The 18,722-nt window shown below is 42.0% G+C and overlaps 2 protein-coding genes across 2 annotated transcripts; both read right to left on the bottom strand.

The window, feature by feature from the left end:
- Window positions 1-129: 129 nt before the first annotated feature.
- Window positions 130-7,415, bottom strand: LOC116199797 (disease resistance protein TAO1-like). Its single transcript, XM_031530302.1, has 5 exons — window positions 6,820-7,415; window positions 4,181-5,288; window positions 3,589-4,026; window positions 972-2,549; window positions 130-871 (listed from the first exon to the last, which is right to left on the bottom strand). The coding sequence occupies exons 1-5, from the start codon at window positions 7,305-7,307 to the stop codon at window positions 362-364; spliced, it is 4,122 nt and encodes a 1,373-aa protein (XP_031386162.1). The 5' UTR covers window positions 7,308-7,415; the 3' UTR covers window positions 130-361.
- A 2,103-nt stretch (window positions 7,416-9,518) lies between these two features.
- Window positions 9,519-16,986, bottom strand: LOC116199796 (disease resistance protein TAO1-like). Its single transcript, XM_031530301.1, has 5 exons — window positions 16,383-16,986; window positions 13,652-14,759; window positions 13,060-13,497; window positions 10,361-11,938; window positions 9,519-10,260 (listed from the first exon to the last, which is right to left on the bottom strand). The coding sequence occupies exons 1-5, from the start codon at window positions 16,871-16,873 to the stop codon at window positions 9,751-9,753; spliced, it is 4,125 nt and encodes a 1,374-aa protein (XP_031386161.1). The 5' UTR covers window positions 16,874-16,986; the 3' UTR covers window positions 9,519-9,750.
- Window positions 16,987-18,722: the final 1,736 nt, after the last annotated feature.

The following is an 18,722-nucleotide window of genomic DNA, read 5'->3' as shown; positions in this document are numbered from 1 at the left end:
CTTTTTTCTTAGACCATTTCAAAATGGAAAATAGAGATTTGAATAGTAAAGTACACATCTCTTGTGGAAATGGCTCATTGTACATGTTTGCGAAATGGCTCGGGTCACATATCTATCACTACTGGCAAGTTTGCGAAGTAAACAACATTATTCAAATCGAGGAGTTCCAGATTGTACTTGAAATAGACAGGTCGCTACACGTTCGCAATACGAGTACAGTTTAATCCCAAATCGACTGCGTGAGTCGAATATGGAGTAAGTTTTAAGTCAAGTGTGGAGAGAATCTCCTGAAGTAGGCACCTCTTATGGTCAGCTTCCATCGAGATCTGTCAGTGCACTTTCATGGGCTGGTTGAACTTCTCTACAAGGAACCAATAAACCGAGCCAGTTTCTGCGATACGGACTGCTGCGATGGATCCAGCCACTCCTCATTACCAGCATAGTCGTCGTCATTCTCGAAAACTGGATAAACTCCGTGCTTCTTCAACTGTATTCCAGGAAAATACGGCACTTCTCGTAGAGTTACCTGAATCTTATCCCCTTCTTCCAGCATCTTTACAATTGGCTTGAAGTCTGGGAACCGAATCAAGTAGAGTTGTTCTTCATTCGCTTCAGGAACTCCCATCAGGTTCAAGACAGTTGTGTGCAGCTCGACATTGTCCCTAACTACCCGTGCTTTAACATCCACAATCGCGGGGAGTCTGGATTTGATGTTGTTTGGGTTTTCATCGGATAGGGAGACAACCACAGCGACAATGATTCCCCTGAGTTCCCGGTTCTTGCGAGGTGTAAAGCTAGTAATTTCCTGGGAAAACCAGCTCGGTATATCGCTTGCCGGAATGCTCAAGTTGTACAAATGCCTTAGAGCAACCTGCAATTTAAACACCAGAGCATGTTGGGTGATCCTCAGGTAATGGAAACTACTAAATCATCGACTTCTAATAATTACAAACGTGGAAGGAATTACGTACCTTTTCAAGTCTCTTCTTCACGGCTGCAGCGCAAGACGTGCAGCCACCCAAGAAGAGTCTCCTAAGGGACTTCATCACTTGAAGACCCGGGATATCAACTACTTTGTAGCAGTTGGTCAGGTTCAGCTCCTGCAGTTGTTCCAAATTCCCAAGGTCGCTTATGCTTTCAAGTGAGGTACAGTTTGATGCATCCAGCTTAGTCAAGCTCGAGGGAAGTTCTGGGAGAGATCTGAGCTCTCTGCAGTTAGTCAGAATCAGATCTTTCAGTAGCTCAAGGCCCCTTAGGCTCGAAGGGAGGGAATGAAACTTGTTGAAACCGAGCTTAAGGACCTCTAGGGTCCTTATCTTCTCGAAATCATTAGGAATTCCGGATAATCTACAAGCATGAGCATCCAGCTCTTTTAACGAGCAGAGACCCGAAAATGTTCTTGGAAGAACAATTTCAGTTTGTTCTGATTTTTCCTCCACATCGGGTTTCGGCTCTTTTCTCATCATCAAATACTGCAAGCTCGAGAGCATTCCAAACTCCTCTGGCAATGCCACCACTGCGGTTTCCTTCATCGACAAGTCCACAAGGCTTTTCAACTTCCCTATCGCAGCTGGCAGCTTTCGGAGATTTCTACAGCTGTTCAGTCTCAAAGTGCTAAGCCTTTCTAACGTCCCTATGGATTCAGGCAACTCTGTTATCGGAGCCTCATTCAAATTCAAGCTAGTGAGGCTCAACAGATTCCCAAGAGACTCTGGTACCAATCTAAGGGACCTGCAGTAAGCCATCTCGAGAATTTTAAGCATCTTCAGGGCACCGATCTGGGATGGGACGCGTTCAACTGAGGTGGACACTAAATCTAACCGAACCAAAGATGATAAGCCCCCGATTGATTCAGGCAACTCAGACAGCTTCCTACAGTAATTAAGAGAGAGGAGCTTCAACCTTGACAATGAACCAATGGTAGCAGGCAGGTGTGTCAATGAAGTGTTCCCGAGCAAGAGATGGGTCAATGATCGCAGACTTCCGACAGAGTCAGGAAGAGCAGTGAGAGATCTACAGTAGATGAGACTTAGTTTCTCGAGTTTGGCCAAGGATCCTATAGAGTTTGGCAGTTCTTCTAGAGATGAACTATCAAGAATAAGCTCTTTTAGCGAGCTTAGCCCTCCTATACACCCGGGAAGCTGCTTCAGTGATTGACAATATTTTAAACTGACTTTCTCGAGTTTCTGGAGGCGGCATATAGATTCAGGGAGTTTTAGTATCGCCGTGGAATCAAGGAGTAGCTCTTTTAAAGATGCCATCCCTCCCATGTCCTCTGGTAACTCCATCATCTGGACGCAATCAGAGAGCACAAGTTTCTCGAGATTCTTTAGACCTGAGATGTCATCTGGGAACTTCTGGAGATTGGAGCAACGGCTCAGGTCTAAGGTCAATAAGGAAGTCATGTCACCAACAGATTTGTGAATCTCGACCAGCCTTGTGCATCCTGCAAGTATCAGTTTCTCTAAGCCTTGATAATTGGATAAGTCGGGAATCTCGGTGAGCTGGTTGCAAGCATGTAGATCCATGACCAGCAATTTTTTATCCGTCTGAAAGAAAAAAAGGAGGCCATGTCATTGAGGACTGTCTTTGCAGGAAGCAGTAAAGAAAACAAAATGACAGAGCAGCTGAGTTTCAACCCAAGCAGCTAATGTCAACATCACCATTAGCATCGGTACATAAATCAACCATTCTCATTTCCATGATTTATTTGCAGTAATTTCCATCCACACCAAACTACTGGACATCAAATTCGGGACATCAGCTCCTGGGATGGGAAAATTTACGGTCTACTGATACTGCTTTCTGTACAGAACACAGAGTTACGGGCTAGCTGAAGTAAAGGAACCAAAATCAGATGGAACCGTGTTGAATTACATGGTTTCACAATAAGGAAATTGTGCTATTTAGAAAGATTTTGTCAAAGGTGATTCAGTTTTTCTTGGGAAAAGATGCTTGGAGGTGAACTTTATATTATGCAGCTCCGAGTAAACTACTATGATTTCTGGGAAGAATGACAGAAAAGCTACGACGAAAATCAAACATAAAGAAGATCAGCAAGAACTCTACAGGTATGCTGGGAGCAAAATATTGGAAAAGTATCAGGTTCAGCAGGACCAACTAACCGGATATTTTCGTCAGTCATCAAGCTTCCTAGATGATAACTGGAATGCCAGGGGGAGTAGCAACCGATAAACATATGGCCAGAGAGACCAATAAACATATGGCCAGAGATAAAAGTCGAAGGAGTACCTTGGGGACTCAGTCAGGTGCCGGATTCCATCAAATCACAAATGCCAATGATGACATAGGGCTCTCGAAAAAAGGTTATAAAGTATTGGGAGGTTGAAGAATGTCTTGGCAGCTAGTTAAGGAACATTACCTCCCTTGACACTTGATTTGGTGGTTTATTCGTAGCATGCTACAGCCGGCAACCCCACTGCACACATCTTACGTTTATGGAGTGAAGGTTCTCGAGCCTGAGTTATCGGACAATGGACTCGAGCTTTGTTTCCGTAATTATTCAGGTTGCAATCACTTCGGATATAACCTATCTATAGGTAAAAGTTTACGAGGATGTATACATACCTTACTCTCCCTGAAGGTGTTCCGTCCGCTTGACATGCTAATCTTTGTGAAGCTGCTTTCTGAGAGGTCGAGGACACCGAGTTGCCGAAGGAAGCTACTGAGAGGAAGAACTTCCAAGGGGCATCCCTTCCATTGCAGCCACTTAATTCCAGAAGGCATCTTCTTGGAACTTCCCCTTAAGGTTACATGATTGATCTGCAGGAGCCTAAGGTGGACCATACGTGTAAACGAACTTGTACTCAGAACCATCAAATCTCTCTCGTTCCCGTACTTGTCCTCCTCATGGCTGGAGCTGTTCTTGAATTTTTGTTTCAGGGACGGGACGATGGATGTAAGAACGCGGTCCCTTGCTTGGTGGTGCTTTCCGATGTTTGTGGTTGAGCTTGATTCGTCCTTCTTCTCCAAGTCCAGTGTAATTCCTTGGATCTTCTCCGTCCCCTACATAGCCAAAGAGACATTTAAATTCACTTGTCCTGTGTCGACATTAACTGTTTTCCTGATCTGAAAGCTTCAAGGGAATTAGTTAGCATGAGCATATCGATCATTTCACATGGCTGCATAACGAATAAGATGATGATGTTCTAAATCATACCGTCTTATTCTTTAGAACGGTCAATATTTCATCGTGATCCCAAAGTCTGCTTTGCTTGCCGGGATAGTAATCGCACTCCCTCTGAACGATTTCCCTTCCCATATCTCTTATCTGATCATGCATCCAGAGGATTTCGTCCCCAGTAACTTTCAAGAGAGATTTGGCCGCAAGCACTTTGATCGTGATCCCGGCATTGAAATTAAAAGCCCTGAACGCATATATTGCGTCTTCTCTTGTCATCCTCATTTTAACGAAGAAGCACGCGATATCAAGGAATACAATCTTCTCTTCCTTATCAAGCGCATCGAAACTTATCTCTAGAACAGATTGCAGGTGACCAGGACGAACTCGCTGTAGCTTTTGCACCGCATCTTGCCAGTCCTTTACATCCCTCTTATCGTACAGATAAGAACCAAATACTTCCAAGGCAAGGGGTAATCCTCCGGTGAGATCGACAATTTGCTCGGTGAGTTTGCTTAAGTTTCTTGGGGGTTCGTTTCTTCCCAAGGCGTGAAAACTGAATAACTGTATAGACTCCGGGAGGCTCAGCTTCTTCACCTCGTAGAACACATTCACTATGCTCTCAGGCAGGAGGTCTCTATCCCGTGAAGTGATGATGATCCGGCTTCCTTCGTAGAACCAATCTCTGCCTCCAGCTAGGGCATTTAGTTGCCCGACGTCATCAACATCATCGAGAACAATGAGAGCGGACTGCTCGAAGGTCAGCTCCTTGATCCTAAGGATACCATTTCGGACCCCTCCTAGCGGTGACACATTTCTGGAGGAAAGATCGCCAATCAGCTTGGCCTGAAGAGAATCTAAACCACCGGGTTGTGAAGAACTTTCTCGAATATTTGACACGAAACTGCGCAGTCGGAAGCGACCCACTAGCTTGTTGAACAGAGCCTTTGCCAGAGTCGTTTTTCCAACTCCACCCATTCCATAGAAACCGAGCACTCGGACTCCAGTGGCATCGGCATCGATCATCCCCTTCAGCTCTTCGAGGCGAGCTTCGAGTCCAACAGGATGCTTGGCCACTCCCAAGGGCGTGTTCTTCAACATGTTCAAGATCCTCTCGACTAAAGACCGGATCATCTCCTGCTCTTCCCTGTCAAAGGTGGTCTCATGACAATCTTAATTAACATCAAATGAACTACTACGTATGAAAAGCCATTGTATAATTACATAGGACGAAAGCATGAATTCACTTCTATGATTACATTTGCCCATGTTTTATTTTTGGATTACTTCTCATAAGCTAAAATAATCATTCAGAGATTTCATGTAGAAAAATCCAGTAGGTAGTAAAATTCCGGGAAATCCTCCGTCTCAACTTCCCGTCTCATCTCCTGTCCCGCGTGCATTAGGTGAAGCCACATAACATAACCGGCACACCCCCTCCGCTACCGTCCAATATGTTGTATAAAACTCTAAAGAGCGGTAATGTTAACATCTATTTCTAGAAGAAATAGATGTTCACTTTATATGATTTATGAGCAGAAATTGACATAGGAAAAGCTGAGACGGACAATCTGCGTCCTCTTCTTTCGCACGTACAATGTTATGCAACTCAGGTGAACGTGAAAATCAACACGTAATCTAAGAAAGCTTTTGATTTTTATGCCTTTATACAATGTTCAATTCCAAAATAGATCCATACATGAACTTGTAAGAGAATTGTCTTCCAAATGTTGTACTGAAAGTCAAGTCAGTAGAGATATTAAAGAGAGGTCTTCGAGACTGAAGTGAAAAAAAAAATACAAATAAATACGATCAGATACATATATTGCATAAGCCATAGGAAATTATATTGCTTCGAGGGGCTCGAGGCCCTCGTTATATCTATTATATATATATATATATATATATAAAAGCGCAAAAGCCGAATATATGGGCTCCGTTTGAAAACCCTCGGCTCTTAATTCAATATCGTAAACCCTTAGCTCATTATTTATCGACCTTTCATTCGCTTAAATAGATAGCTTTACCCATAAGAAAATAAAATTGTTAAATATTCATTCTTGGGAATTTGAATTCAATTAATTATTTTTATGAAAATAAGGAAGAGTATTTTCATTTATTTTTGGGTAAACTACATGAAAAAATCACAAATAAGGGCAGTTGTTCGACCACTTGCACTAATCCCATGACATTACCTGGGACTTTAAAATTAAATACTAAACAAAACAGAATAGTTTGGTATTTAAAAAACCACATGAGCAAAAAAGAAGAGGTAAACAATGTTATAAGTTAAATTACAAATATATGGAATGTACATATTTATGATATGATTGAACAAATATCTTCATCTACGGCAATGCGCGGTATATGTACCTAGTTTATATATGAATCTAGTAGTTCTGTTGGACTGAGTCGATCATCAGTCGAAATACATGTACAATCGACCAATAATTCTGATTCGATCGGTGCCGACTCCTCACCAATCAATCTATATGTATCGACTGAAGTAATGAACTAAATTCATGTAATAATTTCCCTTCTATCCGATGACTAATGTTCCCGGACTACAATACAGAAGTGTAATAGCATGTGAAGTTAAATCATTGTCCTCCCATTTCAAAAAATTATATTATTGATATATACCATATCGCAATATCATGAAAAGGTGGATTTGTTACCAGACATTAGAAACCCATCCGGAGATGTTTCCTGCCTTCTCCATGGCTTGTCTCCACCTCTGCACCTTCTCGGCCCCGCAGGACTCCTCCAGCATCCTAAACCCTGCCTCAAACGGGCCCCTCTGCCTCCGAACGTCCGACGGGTCGACGTCGTAGAACACCGGGAGCAGCAGCTTCTTCCCTTCAAAGATCGTCGCGAGCTCCTCCAGGCACCACCGCGAGTCCGCGTACCGCTCGGAGATCACGGCGACCGCGCCGGCCGAGTCCTGGATCGCCTCGAGAAGGCCGGGCGCCACCTCGTCCCCTCGCTCCAGCGCCTCGTCGTCGCGGAACGTGCGGACGCCATCGAGCCATAGCGCTTTGTAGAGGCGGTCGGTGAAGCCGTGGCGCGTGTCTTCGCCCCGAAAGCTGAGGAAGATGTCCCACCGGTAACGGGAGGAAGGCAGAACAGCCTCCTCGTCGTCGTCGTCGATGCCGTGATCGCCCATCGTGCCTGTCCGTCGTACGGACAGAGTTTTGGTTCGGAAATCAATCGAGGAAGCAACTTAGGCAGAGAGGAGGAGGGGACGGGAATAAAGTGTGGAGGTAGGTGATAATGATTACTTATAATAGAGATAGAGATAGTGCCGCTGATACTGATACCGATACTAATGCTAACGTACGTAAAGCATTTTGACATAAGTAGTCGTAGCACGCAAAGCCACAATTGAATTATATGTGCCTTTAAAATATTACGTGGCATGCATATGTCACAAACTAATTATAGTGTTAATTAACACCATCAAAAAAAGTGATTACAAATTTATGATATGGTATTATATATCTAAAATGATAAGTTTTTTATTAAATATTTTGATGCCGTGTAACGTGATATGCCTATTATGCATGAAATTTTTTTTTGGAAAAGAAAATGCTTCCGAGGTCTTTATCTATCGGAGGGACGACCTCTTGTAACGATCATTATTATTTTCTTTTTTTTCTAGTTAAAGTCAGTACATGCACGTGAAGGGCAATCTCCACCATGTGAAAATGTTTGCAGTTGATTTTTTATCATCGTGTGCTTTGAAAAAATCTATACCTCTAATAAAAAATATGAAGCTCACTAGATTATTTTCACATATACGGACACTAATTAAAGTGTTTTCGCACTTATGGTCACTAATCGTGCCCTCTCACTTGCAAATACATCATAAATTTTGTGAAAATATATTATGGTTTAATGTACGTTTGTTAAATTTTCTCTTATTTGGACTACAAGCTGCAATCTATTATTCCTTTACTCACATGCTAGAAAATTTGAATATTTTGCTGATGTACTCGCATTCATTAAGCATGAACAATCGGTCTTTTTTGTTCTTACGCCCAACACGTGCTCGAAGATATTCAGTCGATCTCGCACATTGTTGAATTAGGGGCATGTATGATGCTTATGAAAAACTACGGGTACCTTTTATTGAAAATCCTCTCCCCCAATTATCTTAAAAATAAAAATTTATGTTTGAAATTTTGCTCGCGATACCGCTTGCCTGGCAGAGGAACCATTTCCATTTCGCTCGTTTGAACTTCCTGGTGTGTGGCATAAAGAGAAGGATGAGTGCGACTTTGATTGTCCTTTAGGTTATGATGCTTGCCTTGTCTTCTTTTTGTTTAACGTCGTATTCTCAAAATTACCTTCCTAATGTTTACGTCTTTATTTAGATTTTTTGCTGCTTTTTAAGTTGATCAATAGATGGTGTGTATATATATATATAGAAGCAAAAAAGGGTCTCCATTTGTAACATTTTGCTATAGCTCTATATTATTTTGCTTATAGTTTAATTGTTTTTCAATTGATATTTTTATAGATTGTTAGTTGGAGGTGGATCATTACCTGTCGGGGGGTCCAGGGAAAGGAATAAACAGGCTATATAAGTTCATCAATTTCATTGGCCTTGTTAGGTATTTGCAGCCACAGTAGTGCTGCTCTATGGCCCTAAACATGGGCATCCCGAGGAGTTGCCATTACAAGCTTGTTAATTATAAGCAGACCTTTATGTATTGGATGAATATCCCCAAGTTCAATCATTTTCAGCATTTAACGACATTTACAAACAAAGACTGGGCTCTTCGACATCCAAGTTGCCACCACATGCCATCTCTTTGATCTTTTGGATTACTTCTATTCGATTTAGCTTAAGCTTGACGATGCCTTAACATTTAGCGTACATGCCTGTATCTAGCCATCTTTTGTGAAGCACATGCCGAAAATTCCATGACTTGTGTTGAGCAACATTTCTTGTTGCATTATTCGTTGACTTGCCAAATTTTTGGTGCTTATGGGCTAAAAGGTTGGTCTGTGGTCTGTTTACTATACTTTTAATACTTTTCTCGTTTATTACAATACAAGTGTCACTTGGTAAGATGCATACAGGGTTTTTTTATTGCAGTTGTGATTCTTCTTTCCCTATCATTCGTAATGTGTGGATCGTGACATATCAAGAATCTTCTTGTTTTTGAAATAAGGGATCTAATAGCTAGAGAGCTTATTCACATTGCAACTATTGGAGGTACATGTACATGTTCCCACCCCCCTTTTTTCTTAGACCATTTCAAAATAGAAAATAGACTTTTGAATAGTAAAGCACACATCTCTTATGGAGATGGCTCATTGTACGTGTTTGCGAATTGGCTCAGGTCACATCTCTATCACTACTGGCAAGTTTGCGAAGTAAACAACATTATTCAAATCGAGGAGTTCCAGATTGTACTTGAAATAGACAGGTCGCTACACGTTCGCAATACGAGTACAGTTTAATCCCAAATCGACTGCGTGAGTCGAATATGGAGTAAGTTTTAAGTCAAGTGTGGAGAGAATCTCCTGAAGTAGGCACCTCTTATGGTCAGCTTCCATCGAGATCTGTCAGTGCACTTTCATGGGCTAGTTGAACTTCTCTACAAGGAACCAATAAACCGAGCCAGTTTCTGCGATACGGACTGCTGCGATGGATCCAGCCACTCCTCATTACCAGCATAGTCGTCGTCATTCTCGAAAACTGGATAAACTCCGTGCTTCTTCAACTGTATTCCAGGAAAATACGGCATTTCTCGTAGAGTTATCTGAATCTTATCCCCTTCTTCCAGCATCTTTACAATTGGCTTGAAGTCTGGGAACCGAATCAAGTACAGTTGTTCTTCATTCGCTTCAGGAACTCCCATCAGGTTCAAGACAGTTGTGTGCAGCTCGACATTGTCCCTAACTACCCGTGCTTTAACATCCACAATCGCGGGGAGTCTGGATTTGATGTTGTTTGGGTTTTCATCGGATAGGGAGACAACCACAGCGACAATGATTCCCCTGAGTTCCCGGTTCTTGCGAGGTGTAAAGCTAGTAATTTCCTGGGAAAACCAGCTCGGTATATCGCTTGCCGGAATGCTCAAGTTGTACAAATGCCTTAGAGCAACCTGCAATTTAAACACCAGAGCATGTTGGGTGATCCTCAGGTAATGGAAACTACTAAATCATCGACTTCTAATAATTACAAACGTGGAAGGAATTACGTACCTTTTCGAGTCTCTTCTTCACTGCTGCAGCGCAAGACGTGCAGCCACCCAAGAAGAGTCTCCTAAGGGACTTCATCACTTGAAGACCCGGGATATCAACTACTTTGTAGCAGTTGGTCAGGTTCAGCTCCTGCAGTTGTTCCAAATTCCCAAGGTCGCGTATGCTTTCAAGTGAGGTACAGTTTGATGCATCCAGCTTAGTCAAGCTCGAGGGAAGTTGCGGGAGAGATCTGAGCTCTCTGCAGTTAGTCAGAATCAGATCTTTCAGTAGCTCAAGGCCCCTTAGGCTCGAAGGGAGGGAATGAAACTTGTTGAAACCAAGCTTAAGGACCTCTAGGGTCCTTATCTTCTCGAAATCATTAGGAATTCCGGATAATCTACAAGCATGAGCATCCAGCTCTTTTAACGAGCAGAGACCCGAAAATGTTCTTGGAAGAACAATTTCAGTTTGTTCTGATTTTTCCTCCACATCGGGTTTCGGCTCTTTTCTCATCATCAAATACTGCAAGCTCGAGAGCATTCCAAACTCCTCTGGCAATGCCACCACTGCGGTTTCCTTCATCGACAAGTCGACAAGGCTTTTCAAATTCCCTATCGCAGCTGGCAGCTTTCGGAGATTTCTACAGCTGTTCAGTCTCAAAGTGCTAAGCCTTTCTAACGTCCCTATGGATTCAGGCAACTCTGTTATCGGAGCCTCATTCAAATTCAAGCTAGTGAGGCTCAACAGATTCCCAAGAGACTCTGGTACCAATCTAAGGGACCTGCAGTAAGCCATCTCGAGATTTTTAAGCATCTTCAGGGCACCGATCTGGGATGGGACGCGTTCAACTGAGGTGGACACTAAATCTAACCAAACCAAAGATGATAAGCCCCCGATTGATTCAGGCAACTCAGACAGCTTCCTACAGTAATTAAGAGAGAGGAGCTTCAACCTTGACAATGAACCAATGGTAGCAGGCAGGTGTGTCAATGAAGTGTTCCCGAGCAAGAGATGGGTCAACGATTGCAGGCTGCCGACAGAGTCAGGAAGAGCAGTGAGAGATCTACAGTAGATGAGACTTAGTTTCTCGAGTTTGGCCAAGGATCCTATAGAGTTCGGCAGTTCTTCTAGAGATGAACTATCAAGAATAAGCTCTTTTAGCGAGCTTAGCCCTCCTATACACCCGGGAAGCTGCTTCAGTGATTGACAATATTTTAAACTGACTTTCTCGAGTTTCTGGAGGCGGAATATAGATTCAGGGAGTTTTAGTATCGCCGTGGAATCAAGGAGTAGCTCTTTTAAAGATGCCATCCCTCCCATGTCCTCTGGTAACTCCATCATCTGGACGCAATCAGAGAGCACAAGTTTCTCGAGATTCTTTAGACCTGAGATGTCATCTGGGAACTTCCGGAGATTGGAGCAACGGCTCAGGTCTAAGGTCAATAAGGAAGTCATGTCACCAACAGATTTGTGAATCTCGACCAGCCTTGTGCATCCTGCAAGTATCAGTTTCTCTAAGCCTTGATAATTGGATAAGTCGGGAATCTCGGTGAGCTGGTTGCAAGCATGTAGATCCATGACCAGCAATTTCTTATCCGTCTGAAAGAAAAAAAGGAGGCCATGTCATTGAGGACTGTCTTTGCAGGAAGCAGTAAAGAAAACAAAATGACAGAGCAGCTGAGTTTCAACCCAAGCAGCTAATGTCAATATCACCATTAGCATCGGTACATAAATCAACCATTCTCATTTCCATGATTTATTTGCAGTAATTTCTCCATCCACACCAAACTACTGGACATCAAATTCGGGACATCAGCTCCTGGGATGGGAAAATTTACGGTCTACTGATACTGCTTTCTGTACAGAACACAGAGTTACGGACTAGCTGAAATAAAGGAACCAAAATCAGATGGAACCGTGTTGAATTATATGGTTTCACAATAAGGAAATTGTGCTATTTAGAAAGATTTTGTCAAAGGTGATTTAGTTTTTCTTGGGAAAAGATGCTTGGAGGTGAACTTTATATTATGCAGCTCCGAGTAAACTACTATGATTTCTGGGAAGAATGACAGAAAAGCTACGACGAAAATCAAACATAAAGAAGATCAGCAAGAACTCTACAGGTATGCTGGGAGCAAAATATTGGAAAAGTATCAGGTTCAGCAGGACCAACTAACCGGATATTTTCGTCAGTCATCAAGCTTCCTAGATGATAACTGGAATGCCAGGGGGGAGTAGCAACCGATAAACATATGGCCAGAGAGACCAATAAAAATGTGGCCAGAGATAAAAGTCGAAGGAGTACCTTGGGGACTCAGTCAGGTGCCGGATTCCATCAAATCACAAATGCCAATGATGACATAGGGCTCTCGAAAAAAGGTTATAAAGTATTGGAAGGTTGAAGAATGTCTTGGCAGCTAGTTAAGGAACATTACCTCCTTTGACACTTGATTTGGTGGTTTATTCGTAGCATGCTACAGCCGGCTACCCCACTGCACACATCTTACGTTTATTTATAGAAAAATTGTCTATCATCCATGAATCCTAAACTACAAGATGGGCTGGATTGAAAGGGTGACTAGGACCGAAAATGGAGTGAAGGTTCTCGAGCCTGAGTTATCGGACAATGGACTCGAGCTTTGTTTCCGTAATTATTCAGGTTGCAATCACTTCGGATATAACCTATCTATAGGTAAAAGTTTACGAGGATGTAGACATACCTTACTCTCCCTGAAGGTGTTCCATCCGCTTGACATGCTAATCTTTGTGAAGCTGCTTTCTGAGAGGTCGAGGACACCGAGTTGCCGAAGGAAGCTACTGAGAGGAAGAACTTCCAAGGGGCATCCCTTCCATTGCAGCCACTTAATTCCAGAAGGCATCGTCTTGGAACTTCCCCTTAAGGTTACATGATTGATCTGCAGGAGCCTAAGGTGGACCATACGTGTGAACGAACTTGTATGCAGAACCGTCAAACCTCTCTCGTTCCCATTCTTGTCCCCCTCATGGCTGGAGCAGTTCTTGAATTTTTGTTTCAGGTACGGGACAATGGATGTAAGACCCCAGTCCCTTGCTTGGTGGTGCTTTCCGATGTTTGTGGTTGAGCTTGATTCGTGCTTCTTCTCCAAGTCCAGTGTAATTCCTTGGATCTTCTCCGTCCCCTACATAGCCAAAGAGACATTTAAATTCACTTGTCCTGTCTCGACATTAACTGTTTTCCTGATCTGAAAGCTTCAAGGGAATTAGTTATCATGAGCATATCGATCATTTCACGTGGCTGCATAACAAATAAGATGATGATGTTCTAAATCATACCGCCTTATTCTTTAGAACGGTCAATATTTCATCGCGATCCCAAAGTCTGCTTCGCTTGCCAGGATAGTAATCGCACTCCCTCTGAACAATTTCCCTTCCCATATCTCTTATCTGATCATGCATCCAGAGGATTTCGTCCTCAGTAACTTTCAAGAGAGATTTGGCCGCAAGCACTTTGATCGTGATCCCGGCATTGAAATTAAAAGCCCTGAACGCATATATTGCGTCTTCTCTTGTCATCCTCATTTTAACGAAGAAGCACGCGATATCAAGGAATACACTCTTCTCTTCCCTATCAAGCGCATCGAAACTTATCTCTAGAACAGATTGCAGGTGACCAGGACGAACTCGCTGTAGCTTTTGCACCGCATCTTGCCAGTCCTTTACATCCCTCTTATCGTACAGATAAGAACCAAATACTTCCAAGGCAAGGGGTAATCCTCCGGTGAGATCGACAATTTGCTCGGTGAGTTTGCTTAAGTTTCTTGGGGGTTCGTGTCTTCCCAAGGCGTGAAAACTGAATAACTGTATCGATTCCGGGAGGCTCAGTTTCTTCACCTCGTAGAACACATTCACTATGCTCTCAGGCAGGAGGTCTCTATCCCGTGAAGTGATGATGATCCGGCTTCCTTCGTAGAACCAATCTCTGCCTCCAGCTAGGGCATTTAGTTGCCCGACGTCATGAACATCATCGAGAACAATGAGAGCGGACTGCTCGAAGGTCAGCTCCTTGATCCTAAGGATACCATTTCGGACCCCTCCTGGCGGTGACACATTGCTGGAGGTAAGATCGCCAATCAGCTTGGCCTGAAGAGAATCTAAACCACCTGGTAGTGAAGAACTTTCTCGAATATTTGACACGAAACTGCGCAGTCGGAAGTGACCCACTAGCTTGTTGAACAGAGCCTTTGCCAGAGTCGTTTTTCCAACTCCACCCATTCCGTAGAAACCGAGCGCTAGGACTCCATTGGCATTGGCATCGATCATCCCCTTCAGCTCTTCGAGGCGAGCTTCGAGTCCAACGGGATACTTGGCCACTCCCAAGGGCGTGTTCTTCAACTTCTTCAAGATCCTCTCGACTAAAGACCGGATCATCTCCTGCTCTTCCCTGTCAAAGGTGGTCTCGTGACAATCTTAATTAACATCAAATGAATTACTACGTATGAAAAGCCACTGTATAATTACATAGAACGAAAGCGTGATTTCACTTCTATGATTATTGAAGTGACCCACTAGCTTGTTGAATCACTTCTCATAAGCTAAAATAATCATTCAGAGATTTCACGTAAAAAAATTGGGTAGGTTGTAAAATTCTGGGAAATCCTCCGTCTCAACTTGCTGTCTCATCTCCTGTCCCGCGTACATTAGGTGAAGCCACATAATATAACCGGCATGCCCCCTCCGTTACCACCCAACATGTTGTATAAAACTCTAAAGAGCGGTAATGTTAACATCTATTTCTAGAAGTTTTGGCATACACGTACATGACTTCACACGATTTATGAGCGGAAATTGACGAAGGAAAAGCTGAGACGGACAATCTGCGACTGCGTAGGTACAATGTTATGCAACTCAGGTGAAAGTAAAAATCAACACGTAATGCAAGAAAGCTTTTGATTTTGATGCCTTTATGCAATGTTCAATTGCAAAATGGACACATATACAAGAACTTGTAAGAGAAATTTCTTCCAAAAGTTGTACCCAAAGTCAAGTCAGTAGAGATATTAAAGAGAGGAATTTTAATGAAATCGACAGCACTGATTCATTAGTGAGGTCTTCAGGACTGAAGTGATGGCATAAGCCATAGGAAATTCTATTGCTTCGAGGGGCTCGGGGACCTCGTTATATCTATTATATATATATATATTATATATGAGCTCTGTTTGAAAACCCTCAGCTCTTAGTTCAATATCGTAAACCCTTAGCTCATTATTGATCGACCTTTCATTCGCTTAAATAGATAGCTTTACCCATAAGAAAACAAAATTGTTAAATACTCATTCTTGGGAATATGAATTCAATTAATTATTTTTATGAAAATAAGGAAGAGTATTTTCATTTATTTTTAGGTAAACTACATAAAAAATCACAAATAAGGGCAGTTGTTCGACCACTTGCACTAATCCCATGACATTACCTGGGACTTTAAATACTAAACAAAACAGAATAGTTTGGTATTTAAAAAACCACATGAGCAAAAAAGAAGAGGTAAACAATGTTATAAGTTAAATTACAAATATATGGAATGTACATATTTATGATATGATTGAACAAATATCTTCATCTGCCGCAATGCGCGGTTTATGTACCTAGTTTATATATGAATCTAGTAGTTCTGTTGGACTGAGTCGATCATCAGTCGAAATACATGTACAATCGACCAATAATTCTGATTCGATCGGTGCCGACTCCTCACCAATCAATCTATATGCATCGACTGATGTAGTGAACTAAATTCATGTAATAATTTCCCTTCTATCCGATGACCAATGTTCCCGGACTACAATACAGAAGTGTAATAGCATGCGAAGTTAAATCACTGTCCTCCCATTTCAAGAAATTATATTATTGATATATATACCATATCGTATAAATTATCGTATATAGTAAAAAATATTTATATCGCAATATCATGAAAAGGTGGATTTGTGTTTGGACGGAATTTTCGACTGAGACCGTCCGGGTCTTAAAATGAAATTAATTGATCACCGAATGTCTCGTCTTTAATTACCAGACTTTAGAAACCCATCCGGAGATGTTTCCTGCCTTCTCCATGGCTTGTCTCCACCTCTGCACCTTCTCGGCCCCGCAGGACTCCTCCAGCTTCCTAAACCCTGCCTCAAACGGGCCCCTCTGCCTCCGAACGTCCGACGGGTCGACGTCATAGAACACCGGGAGCAGCAGCTTCTTCCCCTCAAAGATTGTCGCGAGCTCCTCCAGGCACCACCGCGAGTCCGCGTACCGCTCGGAGATAACAGCGACCGCGCCGGCTGAGTCCTGGATCGCCTCGAGAAGGCCGGGCGCCACCTCGTCCCCTCGCTCCAGCCCCTCGTCGTCGCGGAAGGTGCGGACGCCATCGAGCCATAGCGCTTTGTAGAGGCGGTCAGTGAAGCCGTGGCGCGTGTCCTCGCCCCGAAAGCTGAGGAAGATGTCCCACCGGTAACGGGATGAAGGCAGAACAGCCTCCTCGTCGTCGTCATTGATGCCGTGATCGTCCATCATGCCTGCCCGTTGTACGGACTGAGTTTTGGTTCGGAAATCAATCGAGGAAGCAACTTAGGCAGAGAGGGGGAGGGGACGGGAATAAAGTGCGGAGGTGATACTGATACTAATGCTAACGTACGTAAAGCATCTTGACATAAGTAGTCGTAGCACGCAAAGCCACAATTGAATTATATGTACCTTTAAAATATCACGTGGCATGCATATGTCACAAACTAATTATAGTGTTAATTAACACACAAAAAAGTGATTACAAATTTATGATATGATATTATATATTTAAATAAAATAAGTTTTTTATTAAATATTTTGATATCGTGTAACGTGATATACCTATTACATGTGAAATTTTTTTTGGAAAAGAAAACGTTTCCGAGGTCTTTATCTATTGGAGGGACGACCTCTTGAAATGATCACAAGATCATAATATTCTCTCGAATGGTCATTATGTAGTTCATTGTTAGTATACTACCGACAAACTAACTCGATGATGAATTTTTATTAAGAAAACGAAGCAACTTTATATATGAGAGAGAAATGAGAACTTCTTTCGGAAATTCCATGTTTAAAAATAATTCGGTTTCTAGAAGAAAAAAAAAGTTCAAAACTAAGTATTTGATATGAGAGATATTCTCCCATTATAAAATTTATACACAAAGCGTGTAAGAAAATATCAATTAAATTATATATCAAGTGTAGTATAAATTTATCGGATGCAGCCATCTTATTATTATCTTCTTTTTTTCTAGTTAAAATCAGTACATGCACATGAAGGGCAATCTCCGCAATATGAAAATGTTTGCAGTTAATTTTTTATCATCATGTGCTTTGAAAAAATCTCTACCTCTAATAAAAATATGAAGCTCACTAGAGTATTTTTGCATATACAGACACTAATTAAAGTGTTTTCGCACTTACGGTCACTAATCGTACCCTCTCACTTGCAAATATATCGTAAATTTTGTGACAGTATATTCTACTTTAATGTGCGTTTGTTAATTTTCTCTTATTTGAACTACCGGCTGCAATATGTTGTTCCTTTATCCACACGCTAGGAAATTTGAATATTTTGCTGATGTACTCGCATTCATTAAGCATGAACAATCGGTCTTTTTTGTTCTTACGCCCAACACGTGCTCGATTGAATGTCCTTTTCAATTTCAAAGATATTCAGTCGATCTCGCACATCGTTGAATTAGGGGCATGTATGATGCTTCTGGAAAACTATGGGTACCCTTCTAGTGAAAATCCTCTCCCCCAATTACATCATGTACATCATTTATGTTTGAAATTTTGCTTGTGATACCGCTGGCCTGGCAGAGGAACCATTTCCATTTCGCCCATTTGAACTTCCTGGTGTGGGGCATAAAGAGAAGGATGAGTGCGGCATTGATTGTCCTTTAGGTTATGATGCTTGCCTTGTCTTCTTTTTGTTTAACATCGTATTCTCAAAATTACCTTCCTAATGTTACATCTTTATTTAGATTTTTTTCTGCTTTTTAAGTTGATCAATAGATGGTGTGTGTGTGTATATATATATAAAAGCAAAAAAGGGTCACCATTTGTAACTTTTTGCTATAGCTCTATATTATTTTGCTTATAGTTTAATTGTTTTTCAATTGATATTTTTATAGATTGTTAGTTGGAGGTGGATCATTACCTGCCGGGGGTCCGGGGAAAAGAATAAACATAAGTTCATAAATTTCATTGGCCTGATATGGCCTTGTTAGATATTTGCAGCCGCGATACTACTCTTCGTCGAAAGAAAATCAGGTTTCTGAATTTTATTTTTATTTTCATGTTATTTTCTGAAATTTTTTTTTCCTTTTCTGAATTTTCTTTTACTCCT

This window comes from Punica granatum, chromosome 3 (assembly GCF_007655135.1).
Source record: "Punica granatum isolate Tunisia-2019 chromosome 3, ASM765513v2, whole genome shotgun sequence".
In the NCBI taxonomy this organism is placed as follows: Eukaryota; Viridiplantae; Streptophyta; class Magnoliopsida; order Myrtales; family Lythraceae; genus Punica; species Punica granatum.
Note: the sequence above shows the minus strand (reverse complement) of the source record. Positions and strands in the feature narration are given on the sequence as shown.